The sequence below is a fragment of the Sardina pilchardus genome, chromosome 1, assembly GCF_963854185.1.
Source record: "Sardina pilchardus chromosome 1, fSarPil1.1, whole genome shotgun sequence".
Classification (NCBI taxonomy): domain Eukaryota; kingdom Metazoa; phylum Chordata; class Actinopteri; order Clupeiformes; family Clupeidae; genus Sardina; species Sardina pilchardus.
Window position 1 is genome coordinate 35,872,276 of NC_084994.1, and position 13,936 is coordinate 35,886,211.

Here is a 13,936-nt window from a genome sequence, read left to right on the forward strand (position 1 = left end):
CTCTCTCTCTCAGGGCAAAATATCATAAGCTCAAGTATGGCACAGAGCTGAACCAGGGTGATATGAAGCCCCCCAGCTACGACTCAGGTGAGCAGCAGCAGCAGCACCTCATACAGTACAGTACCTCCTGTGTGCTGAACCTCCACGCACCACCATGCACTCTACAGTGCTCATTCACCACCACATGATGCCCCTTATAGTGGGCTGTATATGCTACACAGCTGTTCACTAGATAGTGCACTCTGTAGAGGAATGAGTGTTCACTATTGAGTGTTCACTACTGTATTTAGTGCACTCTATGGAGAATTAGTGTTCACTACTGTACATAGTGCACTCTATGGGCAATGAGTGTTCACTATTGAGGGTTCACTACTTAGTGTTCACTACTGTACATAGTGCACTCTATGGGGAATGAGTGTTCACTATTGAGGGTTCACTACTTAGTGTTCACTACTGTACATAGTGCACTCTATGGGGAATGAGTGTTCACTATTGAGGGTTCACTACTTAGTGTTCACTACTGTACATAGTTCACTCTATGGAGAATGAGTGTTCACTACTGTAAATAGTGCACTCTATGGAGAATGAGTGTTGACTACTGTACATGGTGCACTCTATGGAGAATTAGTGTTCACTACTGTAAATAGTGCACTCTATGGAGAATGAGTGTTCACTACTGTACATGGTGCACTCTATGGAGAATTAGTGTTCACTTCTGTAAATAGTGCACTCTATGGATAATTAGTGTTCACTACTGTATTTAGTGCACTCTATTGAGAATTAGTGTTCACTACTGTACATGGTGCACTCTATGGATAATTAGTGTTCACTACTGTAGATAGTGCACTCTATGGAGAATTAGTGTTCACTACTGTAAATAGTGCACTCTATGGAGAATGAGTGTTCACTACTGTACATAGTGCACTCTATGGAGAATGAGTGTTCACTACTGTACAGTACATGGTGCACTCTATGGAGAATGAGTGTTCACTACTGAGTGTTCTGAGTACTAAATGAGTACTAAATGAGTACTACTACTGAGTAATGAATGGTCTGCCTTTTGCAGAATGTGGTGTGCCACTTGTGCTACATGATAACCAGCTTGTAGAACGGTGGTGAAACGTTAGTGTTTGAGTAGCTCTAGATGGGAACAGAACAGTGACCACTGCTGGCCCTGGAAAAGAAAGAAAAGAAAAAAAAAACAATGGTGCCTACATTTTCCGTCTTAGAAGACACACACACACACACACACTCTCACACACGCACGCATACATCCAAAGATACCATCATATGCACACACCCACATACATCCTCCCTTTGTGGTTGCATGGTCCGGGTTCGTGAGGAAACCAGTGGCAGACCAACCACAACAAGCCCCATCACTCTCTCTCTCTCTCTCTCTCTCTCTCTCTCTCTCTCTCTCTCTCTCTCTCCCTCTCCCTCTCCCTCTCTCTGTCTCTCTCTCTCTCTCTCTCTCTCTCCCTCTCTCTCTCCCTCTCCAAAGCTACGGAAGTCTACCGAGAGCTCACCACTCTTCTGTGATGCTATCGCAAGGACAATCAGTTATGCTTGGCCGGCCCTGTGGTCACTTGATCAAAAGTAAAGAAAGCGGGCCTGGCTTTTTGCACCGCACGGCAGTAAGCAAATGTGACCGACACATCGTGTTTATGAAGTATAACGTTTCAAAGGCCGAATCCTTTTGTGGGTTCTAGGACGCTGTGGTGTGTCTAAAATATGCCTCCATCAGTTCATTGTTCTGTTTGTACAACATTTTGGTGATTGTAAGATATCAAACAAGCGTGGTCGGTTTATTTTTCTGTTTGTACAACTTTTTGGTGATCGTAAGAGATGAAACAAGTGTGGTCAGTTTTCAGTAGCATAGAGAGAAAGAGGTCGGCAGAAAAGTGTCCGGTGCTTGTTTCCCTACTTGAGCCTGGAGGTCAGTTCAGTTGTGTCTAGTTTTTGATAGAGCTGGACTATACAGACCAACACATGTGAATACATCTTACTCAGACAGTCATACACTTTTGAGTTCTCCCTGGCAGACAAACATTTGGAATTTGTATTTTTTTTAATTATCTTCATTATGTGTGTGTGTGTGTGTGTGTGTGTGTGTGTTTCAGATGACGGGAATGACACAGAGCTTCCGGAACCCCCAAATAGCCAGCTGAGCTGGAAGCAGGGACGCCAGCTGCTGAGACAGTGAGTGGGATGATCACACACACACACACACACACACACACACTGATCACACACACACACACGCGCTGATCATGCACACACACACACACACACACACACACGGACAATCTTAAAGAAACACCCACACATACTGTAAACACACAAGCGTTCATGTTATTTATACTCACAGAAACTCTCTCTTAAACCAGGGCTGAGATAAATTACTTTTAATATTAGTTAGAGTTTTACCTTGAAAGAGCTTTTTTTATTCATGTGAACACTGTTGTGTTCAAGAAAGAGGTGTGGGTTTGTTTTGAGTGTGGGTTGTAGAAGTGGTACCGCAAATCTGCTGGAATTTAATCTGAAAGATGAACACACATAAAGACACATGTTCACACTATCATAGACTTAGTCAAAGCAATTAGAAGTGTTTTGACTGCAATTCAGCAAAAAATAATCATACAAATCGTACAAAAACGCTACAGGAAGGAACACACACACACACACACACACACACACACAAACTCACCCTTTTAACCCCAAAGCAATGTGACCTCATCTAATGATAACTGATCTAATCGCTCTCAGGGGTATTTGTAATGCCCCCCCCCCCCCCATGTCTCTCTCTCTCTCTCTTTCTTTCTCTCTTTCTCTCTCTCTCTCTCTCTCTCTCTCTCTCCCTCTCTCTCTCTCCCTCTCTCTCTCTCTCTCTCTCTCTCTCTCTCTCTCTCCGCGTTAATGGTCATCCATCACCTTAGTGCGGATTAGGCGTCTTAAACGTGTGACTGTTTGAAGAGCTAATCCGTCCAGATCCGGCGCCTTTACAGCACTAAGCATGAGGTCCCACGAGGCCCAAGGGATTGACTGTGTCCACTCTCCTCAGACCTTTGAACTCTGGAGCTGAGCTACGGAACAGTCACTTTTCTTCAGGTGTAAACAGTCAGTTGTGTCTCTATGTTTTGAAAGGGATCTTTTCCAAAACGCTATATCCATAATTTTAATGATTTTTTTTATAAATTCATTGTCATTGTCAAGTCATTTTTGTCTGTGACTGACACGGTGATGATACATGGTGTGACTTTTTGAGCAATGTTGCTGGGCAACCACCACATAGCGTTTCAGGTATTATAATTGGATGTTCATGAAAATGTGCCTACTGATGATTAAAATTCTATAGAAAACAGTAGTTGGCAGTCATGTGGAACATAGCAGAAACCACAACAATGAGGAACAGTGCCCTGCAAGATTGCTCAGAGGGTTGCCCCATGCATCATCAGCTTTAGTCCGTGCCTGTCATTTATACTGGTGAGAAATCAAAACAAAAGGTGCTTGGTTGATGAAGAAGCCGAACCAGAGGTCAAACGGATTGGTCGATTTTGATCAGGTGGGCACGCCGAATAATAGCCAGTCGGTCGCTCATGCTGATGCGGTGAGCTGCTGACGTTTCTTGTTTCAGGAGGTAGATGCTGCTGATTGATACACCTGAAAATCCAGAGTTCTCGCAAGAGCACAATTTGAATTGTGTCCGCAATACACTCTGGCAATGAGCAATGATGGACGCTACTTTTACCTCAGGAATCTGTGGTAACCAAAAAAGGGTCTGGTTTTACTACCAGGCTAGCTGATTTGGGTGATTGAGGTGAGCCTCTAGTGTTGTTAAAAGCTCAGTTTTTGTCTCTGAGCTCCTCATCAGGTCCTTCTGACTAGTAAAGAATAGACAGAACAGTATAGAATGTAATGGCAGAGCACTGTTTTATCTACAGTAGGTGGGGAAATTGCCTTCTGCCCAGACCTGGAACATGAAAAAAAAAACATCAGCCCCTTTAGACAAAATCATCACATCGGACCGGAAATTCTTCAAAGGCGCATAGCGATCACCCAACATAGATATGAACCCACACTCTACAGAGGAGAAATGGAATGGTTTCTAAGATGCTTTACTGTTGGAAGAGAGACCAAAAGGGGTGTGTGGCGCACCCTTGAGTTTAGCACCGGTACTGTCACCCTTCTGTGTCGCTGTTCAGTGTTGCTGTTCAGTGCTTTTGCACTGAAGGGACTCGTTGTAGTTCCTGTAGCTTTTACCATGTTCACGGACTATCCAAAAGCACAGAGAGTCATTTGAACTATGCCCATTGATTACGCCTCTTGTGCAGTAGAAATAAAGTGCAGACTCCCCAGACTAATGTTCAATCGTAACATATTGAGCTTAGTATGGTGATAGCCAGGCTCCCCATGACTGACATTAGAACATGTTAATGTCTTTTTTTAAATTGGCACCGGGAGGCTGCAGAGGCATATATGTTACATGTACATATTTTATGCATTAGATACATACGTTAAGTGCAGTCTGGGCAGATGACAAGAATAGGGAAGAAAACAGTGGAGGTGTTGAGGGGTCGTCAAGGTGACCTGCTGTGACCAAGGTCAAGGTTCAAGGTCAAAGGTCATACAACTGAGATTGAGAGAAAATTGAGTGGCGTGCCGGGGAGAGTGGAGGTCTTTGTGTGTGTGTGTGTGTATGAAATTGAGAGCACTCATACTTTGTCCACCATGAACCCTGTCCACCATCCTTCAACACACACACTCTCACTCAGACTGACACGCTCTCTCACTCACAGACATTTATATACAAAGACGTGCACACACACACACTCACACACACTCACATACTCTCCCTTTCTCATTCTCTCCCTTTCAAAAATACACAAACACATACACACAGTCTCTTGCTTACACACCATCTCTTACTCACACACTCTGTCTCGCTCACTGTCTCCTACACATACACACACACACACACACACACACACACACTCCTCTGAACCCAGTGACCCAGGCTATCTGAAAGCACAAGATGAAACACGAAAGATCCATTAAATTGCTGACTGGTTGAAAGTTGTGTGTGTGTGTGTGTGTGTTTGTGCACTCTTGGTAATGAATGTTTTATCTGTGTACGTCTATCTGTTGAAATGATGCGTTTGTGTCTTCTCCTTTTCCTTGTGTGTGTGTGTGTGTGTGTGTGTGTGTGTGTGTGTGTGTGTGTGTGTGTGTGTGTGTGTGTGTGTGTGTGTGTGAGTGCGTGTCCACAGAAATGATTGTACTTGTGAATGTATTTACTTTTCTTTTTTGTGTTTGTGTGTGTGTTTTTGGATGTGTGCCTGAGCAAGAATGTGTATGGTTTTGCTTGCTCCGAGTCTGTGTATGTGTGTGTGTGTGTGTGTGTGTGTGTGTGTGCATGTATGCTTGAATGAGTGTGTCTTTGCTTCTGCTAGTGTGTGTGTGTATGTGTGTGTATCTGTATGCTTGAATGAGTGTGTCTGTGCTTCTGCAAGCGTGTGTGTGTGTGTGTGTGTGTGTGTGTGTGTGTGTGTGTGTGTGTGTGTGTGTGTGAAAAGCTCGGAGCAATGAATGGAGGATTGTGTCGGGGCATTCAGCCTTTCCTGTCCCTGTCGAGGCTGGTACAGAGAGAGACGGAGGAACGCTCTTCTCATTCTTTCTCTCTCTCTCTCTCTCTCTCTCTCTCTCTCTCTCTGTCTCTCTCTCTCTCTCTCTCTCTCTCTCTCTCTCTCTCTCTCTTTTCGTGCACCATCTTCACTCCATCTTACAGTCTTAAAGCTGCACCCCCCCCCCCCCTCCTTTAAGATCCTGTCGTGTCCACTAGCCTCTCTCGCCTCAGACCCGGTCGCTCGACTCTCCTGCCCTGCACGGAACTTTCTGGAACCGGTCCAGACTCGGCTTTTTATCTCCGAAAAAGTTTCCGCCGAAAACCTCGTGAGGTATGGTTTCCCCGCAAGGAGTTTTCTAGAAGTTTCTGCTCGCTATTTGACTCCTGCACTAGCCTCTCCGTAGCAGGTCCTATCATAAGGTCTGTTTGTTTGTACCTGTTTTGCATGTGGTTTGCTACAAAACCCTAGATGGTTTAAAATAGTTGGCTTTGACTGGTTTTGCTGTTGCGTGTGAAATGACTTGTTTGAGATCATCAGTAGTGGGACCTCCTGTGGAGGCTTTAGCTAAATCCACTTTACCTCTTCGGCATTTGAGAAGTAAACTGTTTATGGTGTCGTGCTTGGCCTTGTGGAGAGAGTGCTGTGTAGATGAGGGTTGTGTCGTCTGTGGCTGAACAAAGCTGTGCCCAGACACTGATTAGGTCGATGATTCCATCATTGTTTATACCAGAAGATGAGCATCCTTTTGGCTGAACCTGCAGATGTTGATATTTGAGATCAAACTACAGAATGGTTTGACATCTCTATCTTTGTTATCTTCCATTTCTCAGCTGAGAGAGTCAGAGGAAGAGAGACACTTGTGTACATTAGCCTAGCTAACACCAGATCAATTGTTGTCAAAAAATAATCTTTCTGATAATGTTTTGTTCACTTCTGATTTCCAGTGGGGCAAAACCAGCAGTGAAATTGAACTTTAAATTGGCACATTAAGCCCTTTCATCTTTTCAGAGATGCATCAGATGGGTCTGAGTTCACTGAGGCTACGTGGAAACGGTTGCTATGGATGATGCCCTTTTGTGCTAGTTTTATCCAGTTTCTTCCTGTATTTTGCTTCATCGTCTGAGTGTGACACGTAGCAAGCACTGAAGCTGTGTGTGTGGATGCTTGTACCAGATTAAAAGTCCTCTGGATCTGTGTGTTTGGATGCTTGTGCCAGATTGAAAGTCCTCTGGATCTGCGTTTGGATGCTTGTACCAAATTAAAAGTCCTCTGAAGCTGTGTGTGTGGATGCTTGTACCAGGTTAAAAGTCCTCTGGATCTGTGTGTTTGGATGCTTGTGCCAGATTAAGTCCTCTGGATCTGCGTTTGGATGCTTGTACCAAATTAAAAGTCCTCTGGAGCTGTGTGTTTGAATGCTTGTGCTAAATTAAAAGTCCTCTGGAGCTGCGTGTTTGGATGCTTGTGCCAGACTAAAGGTCCTCTCAGAGACTGAGTGATGACAGGACAGAGAGTGATGTATGTTGCACTGACCGCCGATGGTGGTCGCCATCGTGTACAGCAGTCCATGTTTAGCATTATTTAACTTTGACTGTTGTTGCCCCTTGCAAATGGGGTTTAGAGCAGAAATCCCTGTAAGTCTTAAACCTAACCCACAGTAAAGAAAGCTCTGGAAGTGTGTATGAGTCTTGTAAGTCTTAACCCTAACCTACAGTAAAGAAAGCTCTGGAAGTGTGTATGAGTCTTGTAAGTCTTAACCCTAACCTACAGTAAAGAACACTCTGGAAGTGTGTGTGAGTCTCTTGTAAGTCTTAACCCTAACCTACAGTAAAGAAAGCTCTGGAAGTGTGTGTGTGAGTCTCTTGTAAGTCTTAACCCTAACCTACAGTAAAGAACACTCTGGAAGTCTTAACCCTAACCCACAGTAAAGAAACAGTAAATATTTGTTTTTCTCTCCCTATTCTCTTCTCTCTTTCTCCTCCTTCTCCTCTCCTCTCCTCTCCTCTCCTCTCCTCTCCTCTCCTCCTCTTCTCCTCAGGTACCTGCAGGAGGTGGGCTACACGGACACCATCTTGGATGTGAAGTCCCAGCGGGTGCGAGCGCTGCTGGGTTTGACCGGGGACGTGGGGACAGCCGAGCGGACGGCCGAGCGCTGCGCCGACAGCAGCATGGTGAACGGCACCGAGCCCTCCTCCCCTAAAGAGGGCGCCAAAACGGGGTGAGCAGCCGTTTGCACCAACAAAAACATGGGGCAGTGAGAGGTGGACATTTCCTGGTTCCAGAGAGTAAAAGTCCTGCCATGTATTTTTTCTACCTGTGCACTTCACACAGGTGATATCACTAATTATCTGATCTACCTGGCAGCTAATTAGGATGAGCTGGTTCACTAAATGGTTGGATCAAATACTTGGCAGGACTTTTACTTTTTACTTTCTGCGGGTAGAGAGGATTTTTTCAAATTGGAGGAATATTTAAAGGGGAGTATTCATATTTGAAGAAGAGAGGAATATTCCAATTCTTCTGACTTATAAGCCAAACTGTTCTGTCTCATGTCAGATACCAAAGCATAGAACACAGAGACATGTACTAAATGATGTGGTAAAAGATAATAATCTCCATAAAAGGAATACAGAATCATGAATCTCTCTCTCTTTGCGCAAGGGCACACTTTCACTCTCTTTATGTACAGCGCTCTTTGATTTTCACTCTTGGTCTTTGTCCTCCCTCCTTTCTCTCTTCTCTCTCTCTCTCTCTCCCCCTTTCTCTCTCTCTGTGTGTGTGTGTGTGTGTGTGTGTGTGTGTGTGTGTAGGAAGCTGGAGATGTCAGACTCTGCCACAGTGCTGGAGGCCTTCAAGTTCATCGAGAGTGCGGCGGCCGAGTTCAGCGATGATGACGAAGACGACGACAGCGAGGGGCGAGAGAAAACCATCATGGACCTGGCCACGGTACACACACACACACACTCATGCACACACACACACACACACACACACACGGACACACTCACACACATACACACACACACACACACACACACACACACACACACACACACGGACACACTCGCACACACACACACACACACACACTCATGCACACACACACACACACACACACACACGGACACACTCACACACATACACACACACACACACACACACACACACACACACACACACGGACACACTCGCACACACACACACACACACACACTCATGCACACACACACACACACACACACACACGGACACACTCACACACATACACACACACACACACACACACACACACACACACACGGACACACTCACACACACACATACACACACACGCACACACTCACACACACACATACAAACTCACAGAGACACATTTAGCAAGATTTGCCCACAACCAAACACATATCTAAAGCCCAATTCACACCATAGATTCCCGACGCGAGATCGAGTTGCAGTGGTGCGAATTAAGTGTTGCACATAGTTGCAAGCCGTCGCAGAGCATTCAACATGTTTAGTATACACTATGTGTGTCTGGTGTGCAGACGTTCATTGCGATGCAAAACACCTGAAGTGAAGACAGACACCCCCTAACCACCCATACGCACACAGGCACAGACGCATATATTTAACACCACACACACACACACGCACACACACATATTTGTAAACACACACACCCCTTCCATTAATAGAGCATCTTAGTGTGTTTGTGTCCCCTGGACCCCCTCTGATAATGGAAGCAGGACCCAGGTTGCCCTGTCACTGCACATTACAGCATGCTAACAGGCTTTCACAGATTACTGCCCCCAAAGTCATTATTAAAAGCTTTCTCCTCCTCTAATCCCCCGTTCTTCCTCTCTCTCCCTCTCTCTTTTCATCATTCTTTCTCTCTCTGTCTCTTCCTCTTTTTTCTCTTCCTGTCAATACGGTTGTTTGTGTCTCGTCTCTCTCTCTCTCTCTCTCCCACTCGTTCATGCCTTCACTTTCTCTGCAGGTTTAATGGGACTGTCTGTCTGTCTGTCTCTTTGTCTCGCCCACGCCCCCGTCCAGCGTCTTAATCTCCTTTTCTCTTTTGTCTGCCTTCAATCCTTCTCCCAGCCCATCAACTCCCTGTCTCTGTCTGACTCTCTTGCCATTTCTCTCTCTTGCCATTTCTCTCTCGCGCTTTCTCTCTCTCTCTTTCTCTCTCTCTCTCTCTCTCTCTCTCTCTCTCTCTCTCTCTCTCTCTCTCTCTCTCTCTCTCTCTCTCTCTCTCTCTCTCTCTCTCTCTCTCTCTCTCTTTCCCTCCCTAAATCATTTTCACTTTAGTGACTGTGCCATTCTTGCAGCGCTTAAAGGGGCAACACTGACATGTTTCTAAATGCATCTTTCTCCTGTTCTTTCTTTCTTTCTTTCTTTCTTTCTCTCTCTCTTTTCCCTCTCTCTCTGTATCTCTCTCTCCTCTGCTCTTTATAGTGATTGCTTGTTCTAGCTATGGCATTACACGATGTGTACAAAATGCTGTTCTCCTCTTAACACCCTCTCTTTGACTTTATAATAGTAATAATAGGTGCCATTTAAAAAGGTCTCTTCGTCTCTCTGTCTCCACTTCTCCCTCATTGTTTGTAGCTTAGTTCTCTTAGCGATTGTACGTTTTTAACATGTCCGCAGATAAATGTTCTAGTAAAGTGATGTGTGTCTCTCTCTCTCTCTCCCTCTATCTCTCCCCCCTCTCTCTATCTCTCAATCTCCTCTCTCTCCCCCTCTCCCTCCTTCTCTCTCTCTCTCTCTCTCTCTCTCACTCTCTCTCTCTCTCCCTCTGTCCCCCCCCCTCTCTCTCTCTCTCTCTCTCCCCTCTCTCTCTCTCTCTCTCTCTCAGATGGTGAGGAAGAAAGCGGCGGCGTCTCCGTCCCCCTCCTCCTCCTCGCCGTCCTCGTCGGCGGACCTGAGCGATGACCCCGACACGGAGGAGGTCATGAAGGGCTTCGACTTCCTGACCAGCGCCGACGAGGCCGACGGAGCCGCAGACCCCACCGGGGCCGACTGGGGTAAGAAAGGGGCAGGAAGAGGAGGGAGAGATACCCCAGGGGTAAAACTGGGGTAAGAGAGGGGCAGGAAGAGGAGGGAGAGATACCCCAGGGGCAAAACTGGGGTAAGAGAGGGGCAGGAAGAGGAGGGAGAGATACCCCAGGGGCAAAACTGGGGTAAGAGAGGGGAGGAAGAGGAGGGAGAGATACCCCAGGGGCAAAACTGGGGTAAGAGAGGGGGAGGAAGAGGAGGGAGAGATACCCCAGGGGTAAAACTGGGGTAAGAGAGGGGCAGGAAGAGGAGGGAGAGATACCCCAGGGGCAAAACTGGGGTAAGAGAGGGGCAGGAAGAGGAGGGAGAGATACCCCAGGGGCAAAACTGGGGTAAGAAAGGGGCAGGAAGAGGAGGGAGAGATACCCCAGGGGCAAAACTGGGGTAAGAGGGGGGAGGAAGAGGAGGGAGAGATAGCCCAGGGGTAAAACTGGGTGACATATAGTGAGGAAGAGGAGGCAGTTATACCCCAAGAGTAATACTGGTGTAAGAGAGGAGGAGGAAGATGAGGGACAAGGGATGGCTGAGGGAGGGAGGGAGAGAGAGACAGAGAGAGAGATAGAGAGACAGAATATTATTGGTGTCCATCTAAAATTATTTGTTTTGACAGTAAAGGTTTGAAATTGAAAGAAAACTAACTGAGTGGGCGAGAGAGGGACAGATAGGAATAGTCAGAAAAGTAGGGAGGGCAGAAAGGCAGAGGAAAGAAAGAAAGAGAGAGAAGGAAGGAAGGATGGGGAAAGGGATCGTGGATCTCTCTTAATGGTCCCCAAGGGGCAGTTCATTGTACAAACTGCAAGTCCACCACATTAGCATTTACATGAGCAGCAATGAAGGGACACTGAACACGGCGTCAAGAGACACCAGATCCCCCGGGGTCAGTTAGCATAGCAGTCACATTTAATGCACCAGATCCCCTGGGGTTAGTTAGCATAGCAGTCACATTTAATGATCTAAAGGCCACTGGAGGGGAGGGAGAGAGACACTGAGGAGGTCTATAAATGTCGAGGAGTGTTTTCCCAAAAAAGATTTTGCCTTAAAAGATGACCCCCCTGAAATGGCTTGTTTTTGTCCACACGGCAAAGATATGCAGTTTACTGACAATGGCCGGGTTTCCCAGATTCGTTAAGAAGCTCTTAAGTGCTAAGAACTTCTTAGGAGCGCTCTAAGAACGTTCCAAGAACGCTCCTAAGAAGTTCTTAGCACTTAAGAGCTTCTTAACATATCTGGGAAATGCGGCCAAAGACAACAAATATAAGGTCTGGTTAGCAGGTCAGTGCACTTGAAGAGAGATGCCCCACTACACAGGGAACAGATGAAGATTCTGTACTGCTAGGAGGACTATTTTGGGGAACATGAACGGAATATGAAATAGTAATCAATAAAAGTGTTCAGTGAAGACACACACAGCCATTTTCAACTCATTTAACACATTGTAATCTATTGTTCACTGTTCAGTATAGGTGCAGAGAAAGTCCTGTGAATTTGTTTTGTTCATTTTATTATTATTATTGTCGTTGTGCACTTTGGAATGCCCTCACTTTGTCACGAAAGCACTTTGAAATTCACCTGTGTGTGTGTGTGTGTGTGTGTGTGTGACTGTGTGCCATGTTGGTGAGTCGCGTGTGCTTCCCTCTTGAGTGTAAACCAGTCAACTGAGTCTCAGCCCAAAATACCTCGTTGGCCTTCTCTTCAGCTCGACTTCAGTAGGTCAGCCGTCCCTCTTAGAATTCACGGTGACCTTGTATGACCTTGCGTTGACCTCTGCCCTTTTGCCACCCGTTTGGTTGGCCACCACCTCTACCGCTCTGACTGAGAGAGCACAAGATCATAGCCTCTTAACTGGACGTTCATCAAGTCCTTTTGGACGCAGATGCACAAAAGCACAGAAGGACTGTTGCTGTTGAAGTATCCTCCTGCAGAATTGGAATGCGGATGCTGTTAAAAAAAAGATTTTCGGGGGCCAGTGAATACCTTCAAAACAATTTTTACCTCGCTCTTTACCTTGAGAGAATCTTTGTGAATGAAAACATAAAAGATCTCCACTTCCTGTGATGACAGGGAGTGCTCACGTGGGCCACTTCCCACGATATGGGTAGAAAATCATTTCAAAGGCCTTTTTGGATTCATTGGTTACACAACACGCATGCTTACATGTGTCTATGTCTGTGTGTGTCTGTGTACTGTATGTCTGTCTGTCTGCGTGTGTGTGCATGTGTGTGTGCGCGTGTGTGTGTGTGCGCGCGTGTGTGTGTGTGTGTGTGCATGTGTGTGTGTGTGTGCGTGTGTGTGTGTCCCGTATAGAGAAGGATGAGCAGAGTCCGGGGGAGGCCTGGGAGGTGGACCAGGGCCTGATCACGCGGCTGAAGGAGCAGTACAGGAAGGAGCGCAAGGGCAAGAAGGGGGTCAAGAGTAAGTCTCCGCGGGGACCAACAAACAAACAAACAAACAAACAAACAAACAAGCCTCCATCTTGTTCACTCGCTCTTAGACTCCGCTCTGGCCTCTCTCATTCCTTTCATCCATGCGTTTCTTTTTTCATCTCTTCTTCCCAGTCCTTTTTATTCATCTGTTTCTGTTCCTGTCACGTCGCATCCTTTTATTTCTTGTTCTCTCTTTTTTTCCCCTCTCCATGTTTTAAGTGTCCCTTTCTTTTTTTTGGTCATGTTTCATTGTTTTTTTTCCTTTCCATGGTAAAGAGATGGTGTCTGGTGATGATGATGATGATGATGATGAGGATGATGATGATGATGGTGTCTGGTGATGGTGTGCTGCTCTTTCCCTCTTATTTCATCATCATGACTTGCCCCTGCAGGTCCCTCCTTGTGTGTGTGTGTGTGTGTGTGTGTGTGTGTGTGTGTGTGTGTGTGTGTCTGTCTGTCTGTCTGTGTCTGTCTGTCTGTCTGTCTATCTCTCAGTCTGTGTGTGTGTGTGTGTGTGTATATCGTGTGTCGTTGACATCTGTCCACTCTTGTGGCTTGCGTCCCCAGCACTCTTTCCCAGCTGGTCTCACCACATGACTGTGTCCGCCCCTCTCCGCCACACTCCATTCAGTATCTCTCTCTGAATCCCCCTCTCTTCTTCTTTCATTTGTCTCCCTGCACCCCCGTTGCTCTTCATTCTCTCTCTCATCCCCGTCCCTGTGCTTAGCCATGTGTGTGTAAGAGGTGGACCACTCCACACCTGCTCCCTGCCTCCCATAATGCACCTGGGCATGTGTGTGTGTGTGTGTGTGTGTCCCATCATCCCCATGT

The 13,936-nt window shown here is 46.2% G+C and overlaps 1 protein-coding gene across 1 annotated transcript in view; it reads left to right on the forward strand.

Moving 5' to 3' along the window:
• strn (striatin, calmodulin binding protein) overlaps positions 1–13,936 on the forward strand; it is a gene marked incomplete in the record, with an annotated part of 103,671 nt that overhangs the window by 31,565 nt on the left and 58,170 nt on the right. The window contains 6 exon segments of the mRNA XM_062534366.1: positions 14–87; positions 2,124–2,202; positions 7,663–7,842; positions 8,435–8,570; positions 10,483–10,651; positions 12,987–13,094. Of these exon segments, the coding sequence (XP_062390350.1) occupies positions 14–87; positions 2,124–2,202; positions 7,663–7,842; positions 8,435–8,570; positions 10,483–10,651; positions 12,987–13,094 (746 nt within the window).